The 25,237-nt window shown below is 40.6% G+C and overlaps 1 protein-coding gene across 3 annotated transcripts in view; it reads right to left on the reverse strand.

Moving 5' to 3' along the window:
* The window catches only part of LOC122559500 (ATP-dependent Clp protease ATP-binding subunit clpX-like, mitochondrial), a 58,960-nt gene that overhangs the window by 21,494 nt on the left and 12,229 nt on the right, over positions 1-25,237 (reverse strand). For all 3 annotated transcript variants that reach the window (XM_043709058.1, XM_043709068.1, XM_043709048.1), the window contains exons 2-9: positions 23,829-23,992; positions 21,361-21,484; positions 13,605-13,756; positions 12,277-12,439; positions 9,255-9,407; positions 7,301-7,465; positions 1,877-1,965; positions 1,022-1,186 (exon numbers count right to left, since the gene is read on the reverse strand). In XM_043709058.1, the coding sequence (XP_043564993.1) occupies positions 1,022-1,186; positions 1,877-1,965; positions 7,301-7,465; positions 9,255-9,407; positions 12,277-12,439; positions 13,605-13,756; positions 21,361-21,484; positions 23,829-23,906 (1,089 nt within the window). In that variant the 5' untranslated portion in view covers positions 23,907-23,992. The remainder of the gene's footprint in view (positions 1-1,021; positions 1,187-1,876; positions 1,966-7,300; positions 7,466-9,254; positions 9,408-12,276; positions 12,440-13,604; positions 13,757-21,360; positions 21,485-23,828; positions 23,993-25,237) is intronic.

Below are 25,237 nucleotides of genomic sequence, written 5' to 3' on the forward strand. Positions count from 1 at the left end.
AGTTGCCTGATTAATTAAGGAGTGTATAATCTTCAGTTCTAATTGAGATCAACATTTAATAGACACAGCAAAATTGTGGTTAAGAATGGGAATTCATGCAATTGATTAAATTAATAAATTACATTCAACTAATTAGCAAACAGACAATGGTGGGACAGGCATTGTTTTGAAGCTGTGAATGTGGGAGCTTCTGGAGTCAGAGTCATAGAAACAGACCTTTCAACCCAAATCATCCATGCTCTCCAAGTTTCCCAAACTAAACTAGTCCCACTTGCCTGCATTTGCCCATATTCCTTTAAATCTTTTCTATTCATGTACCTATCCAAATGTCAGATAAAGCAGGCAATTATGGAAGCCTTGGATTTAACATCATGCAGATCTGAGAGACATCAGTTCAAAAAGTGGAAGACAGATGGTAGGATCAGTTTTGTAGAAGGTCATTTTAAGAAACTAAGGCAAAAAGAGATAAGGGTTCCAGTGTTTGTATTCTGAGTTGACATCCAGTGGGATGCCTTTGTCTGACGGGGTCAGTGTGTTTTCATGGAATCTAACTTCTCTTCTGTCTTTAACAAAATGGCACATAAAACAAAAGAAGGTCTTAATTAGAGAAACAACCGAGAGCACTGACTGTTGAATGTAAGGGCAAAGAAATACATGAGTCACTGCATACGCTATCTAGAAGAGAAGAGAAAAGGTTAATCTTGTGTCAGAGAAAAGTACACCAAGGGACAACAGATAAATATATTTTGTTTCTTATAGCAATTTGAAAGCACTCTCACCAAACATATTTGCAATTACTACCTGATGGATCCCAAAGAAGACTCAGTGTGAGGACTCCACCCTCTGGAGTCCAGACTCTTATATTGATCTAAGTGCTAAACCTAGATCTTAAACCTGTGAATAATCTGTTTTAGATATTATATAGGCTGTGAGAATTACTCTGGTAGAATCACAAGACTTTTCAAACAAATTACCAAGAATGTTGGAAAGAACATTTAGTATGACAGAGTTAAGAATGGACCTTTTCATTTTTCCTCCTGCTGATTACTCTGTCTAGTCCATTAAAAGCGCCTGAACCAACAAAGAGAATGTTGGCAGTGTCTACTGGAATGGTATCTGTACGATATCTCTTGGAGCTCTTTTCTGGGACATTTACGATCGTTCCTTCCATGATTTTCAACAAACCCTGAAAAAAAAAAGTACCAGTATAATATCCCCCATTGCAGGCCCTTAACATTGCAATTCAGGTTATCTGCACTTCATATTGCAAATCACAATATTGAAGAGCTATTAAGATACCTCGTAAGCCCAAATGATAAAACTAACTAACATATGAGCAATTGTTACTTTGTTAATTTTCCAGGGTCCAGAGGGTTTCTTCCTCAACTGCTCCCAGGTTTTGACATGGATGAAGCAGCAGTCTGTTACTTCTGTACATAGCTCTGATGTGTGTATTATAAGAAGAATATTGAGAAACTGAGGAAGGTTCCTGGATTTACTCGGATGATTTACTGGAATGATACCAGAACTGAGAGGTTCCATCTATCATGAAAGAATGGATGATATGGGATGCTTTTCTCCAGAAAGGAGAAAACTGAGGTATAAATTATGAGTTTGTTCAAAAACAGTGGTAGTAAGTCTCAGATAATCACCAATGAATCCAATTTGGAATTCAGAAGAGTTTGTCAACTCTACACTGAGGAAACAAAGCAGAGACTGAGTGACTGCTTCACAAAACATTGACGTTCTGTCCATGAAAAAAGACCTTGAATTTCCAATTTCTCGCCACTTCAGCACACCACCTTGTTCGGCTGAGTTAAGAAATTCTCTGATTCAGGCTAACTATCTCATCATGAAAAGCTTTCTTATTACTCACTTGCTGCACACCTTCTCCTCCTACATCACGAAGCTGGTGTATTCCTGGAACTGCTCCAATCTTATCCATTTCATCAAGAAACACAATTCCTTATGGTGTAAAAGAGACATAAATAAATATTCAAATACAGTACTATCTCAATATTAAACACTAACATTATAACTTGCAGTACAACGTGTATTGAGTTTGGCTCCTTCGTTACAGGTAATGACCCCTGTGATGTTCAGGCTTCCAATGCTGACATTGAGAAATAAGTTAATGACTTATTTCAGTCCTTCTGAATGTTTCACTGTTGCTTGTGGCATATCGATGAACAAGAACTGAAAATTTGAGCACTGGCAGTCAGTGAACAAGTTCCTAGCCATGCAGGACTATTGTGAGGGTTATCGGTAGGACAGAGGGGAAGAGAATGAGAAAGGAGAAATTAGGCAGAAATGGATTGTGAGAGAGTTTGGGAATAAGTAGGCCTTCCCTTCTTTCCTGTTTCAAATGAAGTGAACATTGCCCTGCATTTTACATGATAGCAAGGTCCCCGAAATTAAATACTCTTAAGGATATGATGAACTTCATACACAGTCCATCAGCAAACTCCTAGTACTCTCAATTGCCAACCTAACATTTTATGGAGTGAAAGTAAAAATACAGCAATTGCGTACTCATTCTGTGCTGGGACCGTCCGGCATGTAATATCAGTAGGCATCCAAAACATGTGTCAGAAATAGACATTGGTCTGTTTGCACAAACAATAAATGAGACCAATGCTTGTTTGTCATCATTATACCTATTTTCTAACCAACTTGCTCAGCAATGTTATTACACACCTCTGAAACAAGTGGGACTTGAACCCAGGTCTCCTGACTCCAAGGTAAGGATACTACCATTAAGCCATAAGAACTCTTTTAGAAGGTAGGACTTAAACCCAGATCTGCTGGCGGAGAGTAGGGACTCAATCAATGCATCACAAGAGCGGTCAATGGTATTACACACCTCAGGAGAAGGTGAAACTTTAGATTGGGTCCCCTGGCACAGAGGCAGGGACATTACTGCAGTAGCACCATTTTTTATAAAAAGTTGTTTGCAACTGATCACAGCTGGGGTTACCAATGCTGCTGGTAGCTATTTGTGGGACCTGATTGTCAAATCGACAATTTTTAACGGCACAACTAAAGTCAAGTTGCCAACCCTCCCGTAACCAATGATTAATCTCCAGGACAGTGCTGCAAGGAAATTTAATGAAAAATAATAATTGGAATGTTAAACAATGTTATTTTCATTTTCTTTGAGCATTTTTGTTTATGAGTTAAAGTATAATGTTGTTCAAGGAAATAAAGGTTGTTTGACAGACAATAATAATCTAATTGCATTCTAAAAAGTTCATGTGCTTTCTAGTTGCTATAGGAAAATGTGTGGAAGTGGCAGTGTTGGACTGAGGTTGTCAAAGTTAGAAATCACACCACACCAGGTTATAGTCCAACAGGTTTATTTGAAATCACAAGACTTTATATGACGAAGGAGTAGCGCTCGAAAACTTCTGATTTCAAATAAACCCGTGCAATTAGATCATGGTGTTGTGTGACTTCTGACTATGGGAAAATGTGGTTACAATAAAAAAAATTTGATGGGCTGGCCAACAGCAGGATATTGGGAGGTGTGCAATAAATTCTCCAAGAATACATCCAACCAGAGTTAGCAACTCTCTTCTGAAGGCTGCTGCCTTAAATGTAGATATTTTTACTTTATCCTAATCTGAAATTAGATCGATAACTCACCCCAATCAATTGCCCACTCTACATCAGGCTTAGAAACACCGGAACAACCACTGTTTAGAATGTGTAGCCTGCACCACTATTCAATCAGGTCTTGATCTACCTGTGATATAACCCCACTTATCTGCCCTTGGTGCCTTTGGTTAAAAGAATCTCTCAACTGCAGCACGGTGGCTCAATGGTTAGCACTGTTACCTCACAGTGCCAGGGACCCAGGTTCAATTTTACTCTTGGGTGACCATCTATGTGGAGTTTGCACATTTGCCCGGTGTCAGTGTGTATTTCCTCCCACAGTCCAAAGACGTGCAGGTTAGCTAGATTGGCCAAGCTAAATTGTCCATAGTGTCTAGAGATGTGCAGGCTCAGTGGATTAGCTATGGGAAATGCAGGGATATTGTAGAGGTTGGATTTGGTTGGGATGCTCTTCGGAGGGCTGGTGTAGACTTGATGGGCTGACTGGCCTGCTTCCATACTGTAGGGATTCTATGATTCTAATTGCAGATTTAAAATTAATGATTGAATGAACATCACTTCTCCTTTGTAGAAGATAATTCCAAACTTCTAACATCCTTTTCTGTGCCAAAGTATTTCCACGTTTCACTCCTAAGGCTGTCTGGTTGTGAGGTTTAGACTGTGATCCCCACCTTAAACACTCCAACCAAAAGGACTACTTCAAAAGCAAACTATTGCAGATGCTGGAAATTTTAATAAAAACGTTGGAAGTATTCATCAGGTCAGGTGGCATCTATAGAGAGTTAACTGGTGACATTCCCCATTCCTGGTGTGGCACAAGCACATTTCACAGCCTTGAATGGCAGTGTGCTCCCTTCAAAAGCTGGTATTTAAAATGAACCTCTACATGCAGATAAGTGTGGAATCATCACTGATTTTGTATTCTCATACGCTGGGTGTAAGGGCCTCTAGTCCTCACTACCTACCCTCCCACACATGTCTATGCCCTATGCATGCTACCTGCTGAATCTTGTAACCATTCTAGCTTCTCATGCCCCATGCATGCTAAGCAATGCTCCTCCACTCACCTCCAATTCCTGTGATACTCCAAATCAGTACTTTCATACCCACTGATCTACTATATTGAGACAGTGAATCTTATTATTACAATAGAATACATACGCAAGAAGCTTTTTAGAAAGATTTTTTTAAAAAGCTATTTATTCATAACTTTTCACAATGCTAAATAGTCCTTTCAGCTCAGGGAAATAAAAGCACTAATCATCCAGACCTTTGAAAGTTCCAGGTACTTGAAATCTCTTAACTTGTGTAAATAAAAATTATGCAATTGATAGAAGAGATCAGAGCCAAAGCTGTCAATGAAGCATTGTTTTCCACAGGAAGACTATAAGACCATAAGAAAGAGGAACAGAAGAAGGCAATTCAGCCCCTCGAGCGTGTTCCAAATTCAATCTGCTTCTCTGCCCTTTCCCCACCACCTTTGATTCAGCTACTGAGCAAGAATCTATCTATCCTCCCTTAAATGTACAGAAGGATTCTGCCCCCATAGCTCTTGGAGTAAGTAGTTTCAAAGACTCACAATCCTCAGAGAAGAAATTCCTCTTCACCTTGGTCTTAAATTAGCACCCCTTAATTCTGAGACTCTACTTTCTGGTCCAAGATCCACCCATGATGGGAAACATCCTCTCAGCATTTATCCTCAGGGTTCAGTAATTTCAGTACACAAGTAGATCTCTGGGCTCTCAGGCAAGATTTATTATGTATTTTCGGAGCATAGCTTGGCATTGCAAACATGAAGAGCCATTAGGGAAATGAGTAGAGAGGTATAGCTTGGTATGGGGACATGTCAGCCATTGGAAGAGTGGGTAGATCGGCATAGCCTGGCATGGGGCATTTGGTTCATTGGGAGAATGGGTGGACGTTGTGCAAGGCATTGGAGGATGGGTAAGTGAGCATAACGTGCTGTGGGAAATGAAGGATCATAGGAATATATGGAGTTGGAAACCCAAATTTAGAATCCACCTGCCATCTTAAAGGGTTCATGGTTCAACAAAAATCCACACCATTCACTCTGTTTTCTCCACAGATGTTGCCTGACTGTTCACTAGAAATAGTTCCTATCTATCCCATTTTCCCCCTTAATATCATGAAAATTTGGATCAATCACTTTTCCTTCAAAGTTCCTGGCAATAGAATACAAGGTTGTGCAACCCCCCAACAAAATGGCCCAGACACAGTATGATAAATCCGCCACCCTGACTCTCCCCTGTCAATTCTATGAAGGGGGAGGATGTTGAGAACAGGGAGAGATGGGAATAATATCACTCTGTTTGGGGTGAGGAGTAAGTGTGGCAGGGTTGAGTTGAGAAATGGGGCTCTGGTTAGCGAGTGATTATTAGGGGTCTGGGGGGGAGAGATAGTTGGTTGATCAGTGGTGAATTGGTAGGGGGAGGTCAGTTTAACAGTTTCCCAGAAACTAGAGAAGATTTTAAATCCTCAAACCTTTCCTGGGTATTTATGAAGTTCAAGTCAGTCAGCACCCTTGAATTTTCTGATTTAATGGACTCTTTCAGAGGGTTCCAGGTGGAGGGGGTTCCAGGCCCATCCACAAATTCAGCTTCCTGGCCCATTCCCATGGAGTCAGCGGTATTACAGATTCCACGTGTTTCTTTGCACAACTTCAGGCTATGCTTGTCCATCAGCTGTCCAGGAAAAAATGAGGACTGCAGATGCTGAGATCAAAGTCAAAAAGTGTGGTGCTGGAAAAGCACAGCCGGTCAGGCAGCATCTGAGGACAAATCCTGATGAAGAGCTTATGCCCAAAACGTCGATTCTCCTGCTCTTCAGATGCTGCCTGACAGGCTGTACTTTCCCAGCGCCACACTTTTTGACTCCATCTGCTGTCTGGCCATTAGCATTATTAGATTAGATTAGATTACTTACAGTGTGGAAACAGGCCCTTCAGCCCAACAAGTCCACACCGACCCGCCGAAGCGTAACCCACCCATTCCCCTACATTTACCCCTTACCTAACACTACGGACAATTTAGCATGGCCAATTCACCTGACCTGCACATCTTTGGACAGTGGGAGGAAACCGGAGCACCCGGAGGAAACCCACGCAGACACGGGGAGAATGTTCAAACTCCACACAGTCAGTCCCCCGAGGCGGGAATTGAACCATTATATGGCCCATTTTGGTGAGAGGTTGCAGTGTTAACGTGTCTCACCTCTTAAATGTCCTAACATACATTACAATTATACATAACAATGAAGGAGTGTTCATCAGCATAATTTAGGTAAGAAGGATGTTGAGATTCTATCATATGTTACTGATTACGATTTATTTGTCCTGAATTGATAATACCAATCTTAAATGTTTAATCTTTACATATTTATATATTTAAATAGCTTTGTAAACATCGTAACACTTGTTAATCAATAATCTCACTTTGAATATTGTATAACAATGATAAATGAGCAACAATATTACCATTACCATTCAAACAAAATTGAGCAGAAGTGTTTTCAGGAAAGATAAAGGAATCGTATCTGTCTTCCACTGCTTAATGTGAATAATTGGTCATGTTTAAACCAATTGCAGTAGTATAAGCTTAATCTTTTTTTGGAGAGGTTCAGTAACAGAGTGTGATGTACTTTTTGGCAAAAATAAGAATAATGATACCTTGTTGAGCTCTTGCAACACTGAAGTTTGCATTCTGCAGTAACTTAGCAATAACTGATTCAATATCTTCACCAACATATCCAGCTTGTGTTAGACAAGTACAGTCACAGATAGCAAATGGTACATCCAAGCACTTGGCTAAAGTCTGAGCCAACAATGTTTTCCCTATGAAAACACAACAAAAGATAGGACAGTGAAATAAAACTATCAATAAATAAGAACATTTCACAAATATGAAAATCTCTTTGGAGATGCAGCTGGTTAGAATGTCTTGTGATCTCTTCCCACAATCTGCTTATAAAGAGTGCAGAATTCCTTTCTCATTCCAACTGCTTAACCAAGACCTCCAGTGCAACATCAGGCAAGCTTGGCACATACACCTGGCCATCATCTGCCAATGTTACAACTTCTAAACATGATTTATGCCTAAAGCTCCACTTGAAACTACAATGCTCCCCACCCACATATTTAATAAGTATGAGCTTTCTTTAAATACTTCAATCCATTCCCCATATCAGGCTTCCCCCTGCTGTGTGCTTTTGCTGAAGTCTCTGGCCATAGTCTCTGAAAATACCTGATTTTGGAAGCAAGCAATCTCAAGCCTGGTTAATGTTTTTGGATGGTAGATTAATTGGTTTATGATAAGGCTCTTGATTTTATTGAATGAATGATTTTACTGTCACGTGTATTTTACAGTAAGAGAAACAGTAAAATACAGAGAAAAACTTTTCTACTATTGCCATGATCCAGCACCATTTTGAATAGTTTTAAGATCAAGAAAACACAAAGAGTGCAACCGTTCTCAGGCAGCTCATCATCAAAGATGCTTGTGCCAGCATCCCTCCTCCACTGCCTCACTGCCATCTACACCAGACCCAAATAATATTGAAGCCACTACCCTTCAGGTACCATCTTTCACTGCTGGCCTGATTTTCCTCCATCACTGCCTTGCTGGCCCCTGCACCTGGCCCTCCAATGTCAGAGTTGCATCTTGCGCCACTGGGTCAATCTCATCAATATCGCTGTGATATCCTTCCATCACCGCCAGTATCAAACTCAAACAGCAATGAAGTTACCAATCCTCAGGCGTCATCTTTCACTGCTGGCCTACCTCACTGATGTCGCCTCTGCCAATGTAGCAGCCATCGATTCCAGTGCCAGGTCCCGTGCTCACCTGATTGTAGCACTGTGAAAATTAAATGTCTCCACATACCATTCTAACAAAGGTATGAATGATTTATTTCAATTAGGTTACTGTCTTAGATAAACAGACGACAAAGGAGTTTAATAGGAGCATAATAATATATTTGTAACTAATATTGTGAGTAAATGTCGACCTACTGTGACATTGCAAAGAAATGAAAGATTTAATTTCAATCCTGATGTGAAATTGGAAATGACATTTTGCCTTGGATTATTCTCTCCAATATTTACTTCTGAAATTGTAAATTCAGATTCCATTCTTTGAGCATGTAGATAATCTGACATTTCTGGGAATGCTGCACTATGTTTTAGATGAAATATTAAAAAGTGGTCCATCAATAAATTCCAATGATTTGGGTTTTTATGAAAAATCCTCACAATACCATTCAAAATACAACAGAAAGTGAATACAACATGCTTCCCTCAACTATACCATCAAAAGCAGATTAATGGATCATTCTTCTTCGTTCCGATCTGGGATGTTACCAGGTTCAAAAGTGATTGCTTTGCTTACACTCCAAAGTAATTAACTGGATGTGAAACTTTTCCATTGCTATGAGTGTGATGACACTCATACAAATGCAACTTTTTCAAGGTACATGCCAGATTGATTTTTATTCAAGCTTGATATTAACCTACATTTAGAGGCAAATATCTTTATGCTATGTTGAGCCCACTGAAACAAAAGATAACATTCAACTGATAGCATAATTAGAAATGTATTTCTGAAACTATTGAAACTCAATCATACCTGAGCCAGTGGGACCAAGCAGTATGATATTACTTTTGTCTAGATGAACAGAGTCATGATCAGAGTCAAAATTCTTGCGGAAACCTTTCCTTGATAGTGAATGTTGCGATAAATAAGATGAGGGTGAAATCAATCCTGTTAATTGAAGCAGTTCTGTTGGAAAGATATAGATGAGTACTTGTGTAAAAAAAATTCGTAGCAATGCTTTTCATGTTGCTTTGATATTCTGGCAAAAAAATCCTCAATCTAGCAATTAATCTATAAATGAAGTATAAGATGGAATTATAAATTGAATTTTTCTTGTGTATGGTGAGATGCTCAATTGCATAATCTATAGAAACAAGCACTGAAAATGTAGTATTAATACATACACATTCATTGTTTTGTAGGCATTAAACTGATTCAACTTGCTAGTCCCTGTTATCACAGTGTGTATTCACTGCTACATGTATTGCAGATTGGAGCTGCATATCTGCAAGGCACTCAATACCACAAGTGACGTGCTATGTAAGAGCATAACCAGGAAGCATGTTGCAGCTGAAATAAGTGATGGAGAGTTCTTTGTGACCAGATTCTGTGGACTAATGTTCTGAAGAATGGCACAACATGCAATAGGACAGGCACAACGGTTTTCTTACACTGTGCTTGAGACTTTGGTACAGGTCATAGAGATGACGAGAGACATTCTGCATTTGCAGGTGGACAAAAAGTATTTGAGGCATGTAGCCAATTGGCAATGGGAGCAAGTAGCAAAGCTCAATGCAAGCAGTATAGTTCTTAGAATATGAACATGACAATTTTTTAAAAATCTGGTATTTGTTGCAAAAGAGAGTTCAAAACTCAAATGGGATATCTTAGCAGCTGTACCACTAACCTCATCATCCAATCAAGTCACTTAACCTTGTCACTCACCCAACAATAATCTCTATCAATAAAGATGCGTTCCCAATATTTATATGTTCTGATGTACCAGTCATACACTCAGCAATCCTCATACTCTTGATTCACGGCTCACACATACTGACAGTTGTTCAATCAGATCAACTAAACATAATGCAGGTGACTCACTGCCACACTACAGGCTGAATTTTCTGTTTTTTTCAGATAAATTCAAGCTGTTTCATGTTTAGTGGAGTGACTCTTGCTGTGAGGCTGTGAGGTTTCTTACCGAATCTTACAAAATTTGCCCCATTAATTTACTGTTGTCAGCTGCATGGTAAGTGTCATGTCTGATTTCCACCCCATCTTACCACATGCTGTTTCCAGAACAATGCACCCACACTGGACCTAGAACTGAATGGCAACCCTGGCACAGGTGTCATCTTTAAAAACCCATTGTGCACCTGGAAATGCCCAGGAAAGGTCATACACAGTCAATGGTAGTGCTCTGCAGAGTGTTGCCGAACAAAGACACCTGGGGGTTCAGGTGCACACTTCCTTGAAAGTGGAGTCACAGGTTGACAGGGAAATACCCTGGCAGTCCAGAGGTGCCCTGCAGGGTTTTTGGCATTTGCCCTGGACATGGCAGACATGGGGAAATCAACAACCTATTTTGTGAACTGGAGCTCCTGCTGGATGGGGAAGTGCACTGGGGGAACTTCCTCTTCCTCCAAAACCAACATGGCCAGCCTGGTTCAAGTTTGCCACCTGGGTAAAGCAGTCTGAGCCAACTGAAAGAAAGCCCAGCAATTTAGGAAGTATGTTAATAGCCTTCTCCATACTGTCCAATACCACACACTCACTCTATCTCTGCTACTGTACCTACCTCTCACCAGGGTCAATACTCTACCACTCTTGTTATTGCCTGCAACATCTTCCCCACTCGTCCTCACCCACATTAATCCCTGGCACCACTAATCCTGGAATCCCTCTGCACTGACTAATCACTCACATCTCTCCTCCACCACAAACATTAAGAGCTGTGCCATCCACTTGCTTCTTCCTCTCTTTCATTCCATGTGTAAATCAGCCCACCATCAGCCTGAAAAGGTAAAGACGGATTCTGCATTGGCAGTCCTTTGGTTCCTCATCTCATAACTGAAAACAATCCTGACCATCCTCAGCAGGAACTGGACTAGTATTGGAAACTGCCCTTGACTTACTGCTCCAAAGCCCCTGAGTGAAGGCTATACCGTTGACTTGACTGAGGCCTGCAGAAAACTATGACTTTACTTTAGATAAACGTGAGGTGTTGCAGTTAGGCAAGGCAAACCAGGAAAGGACATACACAGTCAATGCCCTGCAGAGTGTTGCCAAACAAAGACACCTGGGGGTTCAGGTGCACACTTCCTTGAAAATGGAGTCACAGGTTGACAGGGTAGTGAAGAAGGCATTTGGCATGTTTGCCTTCATCAGTCAGAACATTGAGTAGGAGTTCAGATGTCATGTTGCTGGTGAACAAGACATTGGTGAGGCCACTTTTAGAAGACTATGTACAATTCTCATCGCTCTTCTATAAGAAGGACTTCAGAGGGTGCAGAAAACAGTTACAAGAATGATGCCAGGACTGAAGGATTTGAGTTATAGTGACATGCTGAATAGGCTGGGGCTTTTTTCCCCAATAAGATTCCACCCTATACTCTATCTTTCAGGGCACTTGTTGATGTAGGAAATTCCAAAACGGGAGCAGCAGCTTAACATAACATCTGTTATGATCTGTCTGTTTGCGTGATGGAATGTTGCACAATACTGTTTTGAGACTTTATATGGCTGTGTAGTGCATAAAAAAAAGATGAGGCGCAATTTAACCCCAATGCACTAGCAGTAGAAGCAGCATCCACTTTCATAGTGATCAGGAACAAGTCATTTTCTTTCCTTTCCTTTCATGTAACCTCTACTGTCACCCTGGACTAATTAGTTAATACATTCTCAAAATTAAATCTGAGTCATGCTTTTCTGATGTAACTACAAAGCTTTTTAATTTAAATGTCTCAAACAAAGCTGATTAAAAGTTTGTTGATTTTGCCGAGGCCAATTATTAATTTTACTATATTAAAGATCAAAAACCCCAAATGAAACTTACCTTTAGGTGAGCTGGCATATCTATTACCATACACATCAGTGTGCTGTGTGATTTCAGATGGAATGTTGTTGTTAAGTCGTTTGTAGTGATTGTAGACAGCCACTGACAGAACTTTCTTAGCTTCATGTTGACCAACAACATATTGATCCAAAAATCTATGGATCTGAAACCGAAGATATTTAACAAATTTATACAGCTGTCAAATACCAGGCCATTAAACTGGAAGCCGGATGCAAATGCTGTCATGGAAGTAAAATTCTGTGAATGCTGGAAATGTGAAACCAGCACAGAGAATGGTGGAGAAACTCAGCAGGTCTGGCAACAGCTGTGGAAAGAGAAACAATGTTAACGTTTTGAGTAAGGCATAACCCTTCTTCAGAAACCCCTTTGAACAAAACTAGAAATATCAGAAACATAGAGATCAATCAAAATTTAACAGCTGCAAGATAAATAATGTATTTACTCCATTTCACACTTTAGTGATTGGAACTAGGTGGATTTTACTGACCATGAGATCCTTGTTTGGGGTTGTTAACCTGGGCCAAACAGGGAGCCCCGGCTGAAAGATATTAACAGGGGATTCAGAGAGTCTCCTGACTTCAAGGACAGACTCCGAGCAGGCTGGCCACAGCCAGTGTACTGTGCACATCTAAGTAAAGGGTGACATTGTGACAGGACACCGGCTTAGATTAGATTAGATTACTTACAGTGTGGAAACAGGCCCTTCGGCCCAACAAGTCCACACCGCCTCGCCGAAGCGCAACCCACCCATACGTTTACTCCTTACCTAACTCTACGGACAATTTAGCATGACCAATTCACCTGACCTGCACATCTTGGGACTGTGGGAGGAAACCGGAGCACCCGGAGGAAACCCACGCAGACACGGGGAGAACGTGCAAACTCCACACAGTTAGTCGCCTGAGGCGGGAATTGAACCCGGGTCTCTGGCGCTGTGAGGCAGCAGTGCTAACCACTGTGCCACCGTGCCGCCCAATAGCTTCTACATAGTTATTTCATACCCAAATCAGCCAATCGAAATAACTCGCTGTCTATCTGCCAGATGGAGAAGCTTGTGGAAGGCTCCAGACAGGACCTGTTATTGAAAAACAGTAGGATTAGTGAACAGAATGTCTTTTTTTCATGATAATTAACACATACATAACATAGATGGGACAGAAATGGATAGAATTGTCATATTGCCTCCCTCAATCATCACCAGCTGGCTTCCCACTTTGGACCAGCATAAACACCAGGAGTTAGCAGACATACTCCAATGAACTAAAGTTCAAATGGAACAACACATAAAATAAAACTATGCTGCTTACTTCCTTTGGTGTCGGCAGATTCATTTGACATTCATTTTTATCAGTTGTGTACAACAATTCCACATCTTTGTAGCTGTTTGCAGGAGATTTCTTTGATTTCACCATCAAAAAAAAGTGTTGGCAGTTTTTGCACTTTACAAATGGTGTGGAATCTAGAAGAATACAAAAACACTTCAATACAGTATGGCATGGTCTGGATTTCAGTTTTGGTAAAGTTAAACCATTCTATGCTATCCCTTGGAGGAAGATGCTAAAAAGGATTTAGCAATCTATGTGGCATGGATTTCCATTTTTCCAATATCAGACTGAATGTAGTGCCAAGTCAAGGGCATCTCCTGGCACTGAGTATCAATGATCTTATTAACTGGGCCAAGCATCTAATCATAGTGAAGTATTCCCACAGGTGGAACATCAGGAAGTGAAGCAAGCTTTTTTATACTTGTAGTTATGCATGTGAACATTAAAAAAAGTAAAAACATGTAAATTTTGTTTTCATAATAGAGAAATTAAACATTTCACAAGTATAAAAGAGTGTATTTAAGGATCAGTGAGACTGTTCAACAGTAATTATGAACTTAGTGTGGCAGGTATATCTCAGTCACAACACATGTAATGGAATATTACATTGTCAAGGGTTTTTAATAGCGTGAGTACAGATGTACATGTAGAAGTTCTTGTCAGTTCATTGATTCCTACTTGATTGCTAACAAGGGAGCTTTCAACAGTGCACACTAGCGAAATATAGAATAACCAAAGATTTCTGGATTCCTGCATTGATCCGTGCATGCATGGATTCCATTTTTGCTGCAGATTTAGACAGGAAATGATACTGAATGCTAACAGTTTCACTGTCATTACATTTCAAGATTTAGGTCATTGCAAATGCAGAACATTGTGCTTATGGAAAGAATAGTTGTAAATCTGAGGGTTGGGAACAGCAAAGAGCCATTAAAATGTTAATAAAAAGAGTAAAGTAGCCAGGAATACAAAATAAGAGTGTAAGAGCTTTTACAAATATAAAACTAAAGTTGCCATGGTCTTACTGACCATAGCTGAAACTTTATTGCTGGAACAGCACAGCAGGTCAGGCAGCATCTAGGGAACAGAAGATTCGACGTTTCGGGCACATGCCCGAAACGTCGAATCTTCTGTTCCCTAGATGCTGCCTGACCTGCTGTGCTGTTCCAGCAATAAAGTTTCAGCTTTGATCTCCAGCGTCTGCAGACCTCACTTTCTCCTCTTACTGACCATAGGACTGCTCTCTCATTGGAGAAAGATAACTAGTTTAACCCAAGGGAGAGGTTGAGAAGGAGAATTTTTCATGGTAACATCAGCCAGTTTGGGAATTGAACCTGCACTGTTGGTGTCACTCTGCATCATAAACCAACTATCCAGCCAACTGAGCATTTCCTTAAGCTTAAACACACGAAGTTCCGGAACTCTCCAACAAACTTCGAGGCACCCTAATTCACATTCCTCGGTCACATAACAATCTAAATAAATAAAAATTGCACTAAAGCCAGACTTCAAAATTGTTATTTTAAAAAAATAAATCATCATAGCTACAGAAATACTTACTGGTTAATTGTTGCGTTTATACACATAGAAAATTCACTGGATACAAATTCAAAAACCAGAAACCCCAAATCACAACAAATAAGATGAAAAAAACTCGACATGCAAATCCAACAATTTACATCACTGTACTAAATTAACAACGTACAATTTCACAAATTTTTGTGGTGGGTCAGAAGACTGGTCGGAGTGTAAAAGGCAATAAAGATTTGGAGAAAATTAGAGTATGATACAAAGCTAGAAATATAAAAACAGGTATCAACAGTCTCTATAGATGTGTTATAAATCTTTTGTAGCTTGACTTTACATCTGAGAGTTTGAGTTCAAGATAGGATGGTTGAACAGAAGACAAAGTCAAGAACTGCCATCAAATTTAAGTTTCTGTAAAACTCTATTGAATTAAATACAACTGTATATGGTTATCTGAGAGGTACCAGATTCACAGCTTCTTGTTAGATTGTTCAGAGATGATTATCCACAAATGCTATGCTTTCACTCAAGTTCAAAGCTAATTTTTTATCAATCTCCCACCTTCAATGTAGCTACCTATCTGACTCACTTCATTCACACAGTGCTATTTATCTCAGCTGTCTGGATGGCTGGTTTGCAATGCAGAGTAACCTGGCATAAAATTCACAAAGAGGGGGAAAACAACAACAATGAACCCTCTGTAGAATGTGGTGAGAATGGGGGTGGGAGGTGGGTTTTCCCAAAACTACGCAGAAAGTAGAGACTCTGCTGGGCTTTCTTGGCTATGGACCTGGTGTTGAGGGAGCAGGTGAGATTCTCCGCCAGGTGGACACCAAGACATTCGGTGTTCTTTATGATCACCACAGGGGAGCCGTCAATGTCCAGTGAAGAGTGGTCGCTCCATGCCCCCCTGAAGTCAACAACATCTCTTTCATCTTGTCCACGTTCAGAGACAGGTTGTTTGCTCTGCATCAGTCTGTTAGCCACTGCACCTCCTCTCTGTACGCTGACTTGTCTTTCCTGCTAATGAGACCCATTACAGTCATATCATCAGTGAACTTATATAATCCAAGCTGTGCATTGCTGCACAGTCATGTGTCAGCAGGGTGAACAGCAGTGGTCTGAGCACATAGCCCTGGGGGACCTCCGTGCTGTGTGATGGTTTGAAGATGCTGTTCCCGATTTGGACTGACTGAGGTCTCCCAGTCAGGAATTCCAGGATCCAGTTAGAGAGGGAGGTATTTAAGCCCAGCAGAATCAACTTTCCAATCAAGAGTTGAGGAATGATTGTGTTGAATGCAGAACTGAAGGCTATGAACAGTAATCTGATGTATGCATGTATTGAATGAGCTGACAGGGGAATTGGTGGAGGCTGGTACAATTACAACATGTAAAAAGGCATCTGGATGGGTATATGAATAGGAAGAGTTGAGGGATATCGGCCATGTGTTGGCAAATGGGACTAGATTAGGTTAGGATATTTGGTCGGCATGGACGAGTTGTACTGAAGCGTCTGTTTCTGTGCTGTATATCTCTATGACTCTGTGACTCTATGGCCTGCTTTCTGTGGCTGAGGAAATCCTCCCATAGACATTGTGGCTCCAGACCCTCCAGAGGAACCTTCATTGCCAGAAGAAAATCTAAGCGTATATCAAGAACAACACCAGGAAATTTGCATTGCACTCATCAACTTAATTAACGCCTCGCACTCTGGAATGTGAGATTCTGTGGATTGTGCTCTAAAGTTTTGAATGTCCATTCAAAATCCCGCAACTACTTCCTAATTCCTACTTCTTGCATGGAAAATCTGAAACAGAACACCTTCAAAATCCAGACTTGTGACAAACAAGACTGATAGTCCCCAGAGTATTTTAAAATCTACATGACAGTGGCTTTTTACCTCATCAAAGTCTGACTGACCTCTCATGTGAGCATTAACTACCTCCTAGATTTAAATTTGGTTACCTTCATGCCAAGATAAACTGACCACCACAGACACACATGATCTACAGTTCACAGATAATTGCAGTACCATTGCCCACTGAGCTCCAGGTTTATGAGCCACTTCTGATCTCTTCAGTTCTGCATTTAAGAAGCAAGCCTGTTCCTCAACATTGCATAACAAAATTCATAGCAGCCCACTTCTGATCAGTATTCCACCTCTCATACATATTGAAGAAAAATGTCTGGAATAAGTTGCTTACGTAAGAGTCATAGAGCTACAGAATAGTAGTGCATGGAAACAAACCCTTCGGTCCAACTCGTCCATGCTGACCTGATATCCTAAATTAATCTAGTCTCAATTGCCAGCATTTGGCCCATTTCCCTTTAAACCCTCCTGATTCATATACCCATTCAAATGACTTTTAAATGCTGTAATTATACCAGCCTCCTCCACCTCTTCTGGCTCATTCCATACACACACCGCCCTTTGTAGGAAAAAGTTGGTCACTTTTAAATCTTTATCCTCTCATCTTAAACCTATACCCTCCAGCTTTGGATTCCCCTATCCTGGGAAAAAGACCTTGGCTATTTACATATCCATGTCCCTCATGATTTTATAAACCTCTATAAGGTCACCCCTCAGTCTCCAATGCTCCAGGAAGATTGATCCCAGCCTATTCAGCCTCTGCTTATAACTCAAACTCTCCGCCCTCAGCTACATTCCTTTAAATCCTTTCTGAACTCTTTCAACTTTATCATAGATACCTACTTCCTACACATTGTCAACACATCTCTCTAGGAGCCAACATTGACAGGAAGATTCAACTTGTAAGCCAGCTGCAGCAATGAATACATGACAACAAAGACTTCCATAAGTTAATATAAGTCCTTGATTACATAGCAGTTGTCATTTCCACATTTCTTTACAGAGTTGTTTATTTAAAATAATGATGAAAAAGGTTAGACCAGATCTAAAAGTTGAAGTTCTAAACTGGAGAAAGGCCAATTTTGACGGTATTAGGCAAGAACTTTCAAAAGCTGATGGGGGCAGATGTTTGGGGGTAAAGGGTTGACTGGAAAATGGGAAGCCTTCAGAAATGAGATAACGAGAATCCAGAGAAAGTATATTCCTGTTGGGGTGAAAGGAAAGGCTGATAGGTATAGGGAATGCTGGATGACTAAAGAAATTGACAATTTGGTTAAGAAAGAGAAGGAAGCACAGTGCTGGGTCCTCTACTTTTTGTCATTTACATAAATGATTTGGATGAGAGCATAAGAGGTACAGTTAGTAAGTTTGCAGATGACATCAAAATTGGAGGTGTAGTAGACAGCGAAGAGGGTTACCTCAGATTACAATAGGATCTGGACCAGATGGGCCAATGGGCTGAGAAATGGCAGATGGAGTTTAATTCAGATAAATGTGAGGTGCTGCATTTTGGGAAAGCAAATCTTAGCAGGACTTATATACTTAATGATAAGGTCCTAGGGAGTGTTGCTGAACAAAGAGACCTTGGAGTGCAGGTTCATAGCTCCTTGAAAGTGGAGTTGCAGGTAGATAGCAGAGTGATGAAGGCGTTTGGTATGCTTTCCTTTATTGGTCAGAGTATTGAGTACAGGAGTTGGGAGGTCATGTTGCGGCTGTACAGGGCATTGGTTAGGCCACTGTTGGAATATTGCATGCAATTCTGGTCTCCTTCCTATTGGAAAGATGCTGTGAAACTTGCAAGGGTTCAGAAAAGATTTACAAGGATGTTGCCAGGGTTGGAGGATTTGAGCTATGGGGAGAGGCTGAACAGGCTGGGGCTGTTTCCCCTGGAGCGTCAGAGGCTGAGGGGTGCCCTTATAGAGGTTTACAGAATTATGAGGGGCATGGATAGGGTAAATAGGCAAAGTCTTTTCCCTTGGGTCGGAGTGTCCAGGACTAGAGGGCATAGGTTTAGGGTGAGAGGGAAAAAATATAAAAGAGACCTATGGGGCAACTTTTTCACACAGAGGGTGGCACGTGAATGGAATGAGCTGCCAGAGGAAGTGATGGAGGCTGGTACAATTGAAACATTTAAGAGGCATTTGGATGGGTATATGAATAGGAAGGGTTTGGAGGGATATGGGCCAGGTGCTGGCAGGTGGGACTAGATTGAGTTGGGATATTTAGTCGGTATGTACAGGTTGGACCGAAGGGTCTGTTTCCGTGCTGTACATCTCTATGACTCTGTAAAAGTGCAAGAGAAATTCCATTAGGAAATTGCTAGGTTTGTATGTTGGCTATATATCCCAATGATTGGTTGTTCAAATCAAACAACATATGACTATTAAGAAAATTAAAGGAACAGTACACGCCATATTCAACCAAACCATGCTTGCATAACCCAAAACAAAACCATCACTGTTGGTTGTGATTCTGCACTTGGACAGTGTTTGCTGAATAATTCTGATGGTTAAGACAATCAATGATGCTCATAATGTGGCTTAATTATGCTTGCTAGAAGTGGAAATCATTCATACACAATATTTTCAAGCCTTGTGCCTTTTCGAAATTACAGAGGAGCATGGAGAAACAGTTGTTCTTCGCTTTCTCCATGGCAATACCGTAGCCAATTAACTGACACACTTTTCTCCTGTATTAAAATAGTGTGCTTTTTTGAAATTTCTTATTCTCACATTTGGCTTGATGAGTGCATGCCTAAACTGTTTAGCAACATAATTGTACCTACATTCCTACCAATTCATATCATGTGAGTTGTTCTGATGTCTTTCATGCATGTAATAAGCTTTGCCTAAGTTAAATGAAACTTTAATTTTGAAATGTTATTGAGCATTTTTTTATTTTGAATTTTCAATTTATATTTTTGTAACTTTCTTATCTGATTTGTGCTGTTATAATTTTTGAATAAAAAGAAAAAGAAAACTTGCATTTCTTTTGTTTTCCTCCGATTCTCTCAGCGGTTATTTCACTGTTTATCCCCAGTATTTTCTTGTCTATTCACTTTAATTAATCTGCAGATAGGTTGTTTTTAATTCCTTTAGAAATTAATTAAAATTAATAGACAGAAGAAAATATTGAAATTAACATAAAGAACCATGGATGCTGGAAATTTGAAACAAAAGTTGAGAGTGCTGGTGAAACTCAGCAGGTCTGACAGCATCTTTTTTTTAGAATTATAGAATTCCTGCAGTTTGTAAGTAGGGTATTCGACCCATTGAGTCCAAACTAATCCTCTGAAGGCCAACCCACCTCAACCCACTTCATTACCTTAACTCTGTAACCCTGCATTTACCATGGTTAATTCATCTAAGCTGCATAGCTTGGACACTATGGGCAATTTAGCAGGGCCAATGCACATAATCCGCTCATCTTTAGACTGTGGGAGGAAAGTAGGGCATCCTGAGGAAACCTAAGCAGACCCAGGGAGAATATGCAAACTCCACACAGAGTACCATCCGAGGATGGTGCTGTGAGGAGCGGTGCTAACCACTGAGCCACAGAGAGAAAAACAAAGTTAACATTTAAAGTCCAGTGAGTTTTCATCAAAACTAAAAAGTTGGATCAGAAAATATTGAAATGTCTTTCTCTCAGTCTTCTACTTCTTTTTCTATCAGAACTCTCACATGCTCCATTGTTGCCAAATGCTTCTCTCCATTTTGTTTCCAAGATTTCATATCTCTCCCTTCTTCCTTCTCCTTCCATTTTTCTCTCTCTCTGCCACATGTCCCTGCTACATGCTCCACCAATGCTTTGCACCTTTCTTTTAAGAAGGGCGAGGACACGGCTGCTGTTATAATTGGTCATAATATGACCTAGGGCTAGGAAAAGAGCAGCAAGGGCTGAATGGGAGAAGCAGAGGGACTGAACAAAGAGACTTGCAGAAGGGTCAGAGACGACAGGTCTCAGCATGGACAGAATGTATTAGCCAATTTACTCATGGTAAGATTGCACAAACAGCAATGAAATAAATGGCAGATCATGTTTTTTAAGACACTGATTAAAAGGATAAATACTGACAAAGACAATGAAAGAATTCTTTTTTTCAAATAATTCCATGAGATATTTTATCAAGATCTTATGCAATATTAGGAATAATAGATGGTGTGTGGCGCACGTCCAACATGCAATGAACATGCGTATGCCACCCAATATATAGAATACTTATCTGCAAAAATTACTTTTATTTTTACAAGATCTTACACAATGTTTGGAGTTAGCTGGGTTGATTGGCAATAGTGATAGCACAGTAGAGCTAACAGTACAAGCTACTTTTCCTAGACTTACACGTGATGGCCTCCATGAGCATACTTTGACTTCCACATTTTGGACAGCATAACTTCTCATTTCTTTTCCCAAAAGACTTTTTTATCTGTTGACATGTTACCTTCATTCCATTTTTATGAGTATCCTGTTAAAATGAATTGAAAATACAAAGTAACTCTGATTTTACCTCAGAATATGAATCAGGTGAGCACAGAGTAAGGCAGCTGGGTGGCACACGTAATTTTAACATCCAGGGTCTCATTTCTCTTTGTTTGATGATCTGCCCTCAGGTTCATGTTGGAACTTGAATGATCTCCCCCCACTTTATATCAAAAGGAGGGAATTTACCTCATACACGGTGTTGCAGCCCTGGCTTCCACTTTCTATGGGAAGGATGCTTCGTAATATTTTGGCAAAACAGATAGGCAGAAGGGTATGGTCAAAGTTAACCAACAAGGTCATTGTCACCAGCATTATTGCAGGACCTGATGTTTCATATCCAAAAAAAGTTCAACAACATTTTCAAAGCAGCAAGGCAGGGATGAGGATATTGTTCTTTATATCACCAGCTGTCTCAACAGCACAGGATGACACTGCTTTCTGTCTCTTCTCAGTACCAGTTTGAATATTTCCTTCCCCATCATGTAATATCACAAACAGTCAGAACTTCCCTTTGTATTCACCTGCTGACATTCATTTAGTTATGTTTATTCCACACATTCACAATCTACAGGAGCCCCGAATATCGCCTCCTTTCTTCACAATTGATTCAGTAATTTCACTTCTCGTTTTGTACAGAGGAGTGAGCAAGGTGAGAAGAACCCCAAGACAGGCAATCTGCATCACTAAGAGGAGCTGGTGAGGTAACGACTCAGAACAGTCTGGAAGGTAGAGGCAACATAGACAAGATAAGGATGAAGTTTAGCAAGGTTAGATGGAATATATTTTAAAACAAGACGCCTGAGGAGTAAGGCAGATATGCTGAAGGCACAGATGAGTATTTTGGAGTTTAGCTGTGACCATGACTTGGCTGGTAGATGGGCAGGTCTGGCAATGCTACATTACTGTTTCTGGGGTTTTCAGGTGAGATGGCAGGGGATCTCAATATTGATTATGAAATCAATTATAGCAGTGAGGATGGATGAGGTCTTGGAAGAATCATCAAATTTGGCCGTTTAGTGGAAGTAAAAACACAGATTGAGCAAATATGTGCTGTTGAGTGTGTACGTTTTGCACCAAACTATCAGGGAGAGGTTTGAATATATGATGAACTTTCAGAAAAGCTTAAGAATAATGATACAGTCGAGTACGGGATTTTAACAGCTCAAGTATTAATTGAGTTACTGTGCAAGGTAAAGATAGAGTAAAGTTCTTCAATTGCATCCGCGACAATTTTATTTTGGTTGTATGTACAAAGCCCAACAAGGGAGGGGGAATGTTCTAGAATGAGCTGGCTGGAGGGTGAACTGGGAGGAGGATTCAGAGGTGCTTTGGTGTGATTTGGACAAGTTGAGTGAGTAGGCAAATGCATAGCAGATGAAGTATAGTGTGAATAAATGTGTGCTTATCCTTTCTGGTCACAAAAACAGGAAGGCAAGTTATTTTCTGAATGGGGATAGATTGGGAAAGGGACAATAAAACCAATGTTTCCCTGTATGTCTATTGTTGAAACTATTCTCATTCCATTTTCCTGCACTTGGCCCATAGCCTTACATAGTTTTTGAATGTTTTGTGTGTTTCTGCCTCTAATATTGCAGTGGTAAATTCCAGATTCCCACCATCGTCTGAATGAGAAAGCTTTTCCTCACATCCCTGTAAGCCTTGGGCTGCTTACTTTAAATCTGTTCACTGGCCCCTTGATGGACAGAAAAAAAAAATGGCAACTCAAAGGGCTTATCATAAAAATACATAAAGTGTAGAATTAGGCAATAAATAGAACAGCTTGAATTACAAATTGAAGTCAGGACCAAAGCAATATTTAGCAAGAGGATAGCATGGTATAACGGGTTGACTATACCTCAATGCTAGAAATAGCTTGAGGAGCATGTATATGAGGAACTGTGTCTGTGTCATTAGGTCACATGGAATTCGGATTTGAGTATGTAAGATTTCAAAGGTTGTCTTAATTCTCAGACCTTGTATGATGTTAAGTTTAATAATGCCTACTAAAATTGTTTTACAAGAGTGTAAGCCTGATCTTACAGCAGTTAGTATGCCAATTAAAGAAAATGGGGATTGAGATATGGACACAGAGTGGACACAACAGTTAGGATTACTGTCTGTGAGAATGTTCACTGCAAACTCTGACCATATGGTAATTTCTATATAACATCACAGCTTAGTAGTGAAGGAAAAGGAGAGTCCTATTTTGTGGGATTTTCTAGTTGAATTGCTTAAAATTTCAGCATTAAAGAAGATAATAAAACCAGATACTCTTTATGTATCAAGATTGTACCAGCAAAAGGTAAAATATAAAATCACTGTCATACCTTTTTGTTCCATGGATTACCTTTATCACAGTCTTCATCCTTTTTGCTAAATATAGGAGTTACGGAAAATGTTCTCATTGGGCTACATGCTGGCTTATGGATCAGTTCACAAGATGTTGCTGCTATGGCTAGAAGTTTGGTAGCAGGCACTAAAACTTGGCAGGCTATGAACAACAAAAGATTGAAGCACTCAGAGCGTGTCTTCTGTTCATTTTGAGTCTAGGAGCCTCAACATTAAGTTGTTTTTTTTCTTTTGAAAAAATGTCTTAAACCTTGATTTTTAACCTAGAGCAGGAATTGGAAGGATAGGAGTGAAGCAGGAGGCAAATGACCCCTTCCAAAGCCTTAGACACGTTGATCGTAACTTTGTATCCTCCCCTATGGAGAGTTGGGGGCAGTGGACATTTAATTGGGCTGGTCCATGGTGGTTGGGAACCTAATTACCTTTAAAGCACCACACCAATTAAATCCAATCCAAGAAAGCTCATGGCCAGTCTTCCCACGCAAACAACAATTAAGGCCCTTACATTTGCAATTAATGCCCACTTAACAGCTTCATTCTGCTGCCCATCAGCAAGCAGTGGGTTGATCATACATCTAGCACGGTGGCACGGTGGCACAGTGGTTAGCACTGCTGCCTCGCAGCGCCAGAGACCCGGGTTCAATTCCCGACTCAGGCGACTGACTGTGTGGAGTTTGCACGTTCTCCCCGTGTCTGCATGGGTTTCCTCCGGGTGCTCCGGTTTCCTCCCACAGTCCAAAGATGTGCAGGTTAGGTGAATTGGCCATGCTAAATTGCCCGTAGTGTTAGGTAAGGGGTAAATGTAGGGGTATGGGTGGGTTTCGCTTCGGCGGGTCGGTGTGGACTTGTTGGGCCGAAGGGCCTGTTTCCACACTGTAATCTAATCTAATCTAATCTAATCTAATCTAGCATGATAAACAAAGCCAGGCGTATTTACTGCTGGGGCCCCCAGGGTACTGGTTCTTTATTCAATGGTACTCAGTGCCTGAAAGGACAAGCAACAGGAAGGATGCGTGGAAGGACATTGCTGAAAGCAACCTTGCTGAAAGCCTCCTCCATCCTTCCCAAATACCTTTACCTGTGACACTGTACCAAGTTGGAGCCTTCCTTGATCAAAGCCAGTGTGGACCCAGCACCAATCCTTATGGCACTCCACTGGTCACAGGCATCCAATGTGAAAAACAAAATCTCCACCACCACCCTCTGTCTTCTACCTTTGAGCCAGTTCTGTATCCAAATGGCTAGTTCTCCCTTTATTCCGTGAGATCTAACCTTGCTAATCAGTCTCCCATGAGGAACCTTGTCAAATACCTTACTGAAGTCCATATAGATCACATCTACAGCTGTGCCCTCATCAATCCTCTTTGTTACTTCTTCAAAAATCTCA

The sequence above is a fragment of the Chiloscyllium plagiosum genome, chromosome 2, assembly GCF_004010195.1.
Source record: "Chiloscyllium plagiosum isolate BGI_BamShark_2017 chromosome 2, ASM401019v2, whole genome shotgun sequence".
Lineage (NCBI taxonomy): Eukaryota > Metazoa > Chordata > Chondrichthyes > Orectolobiformes > Hemiscylliidae > Chiloscyllium > Chiloscyllium plagiosum.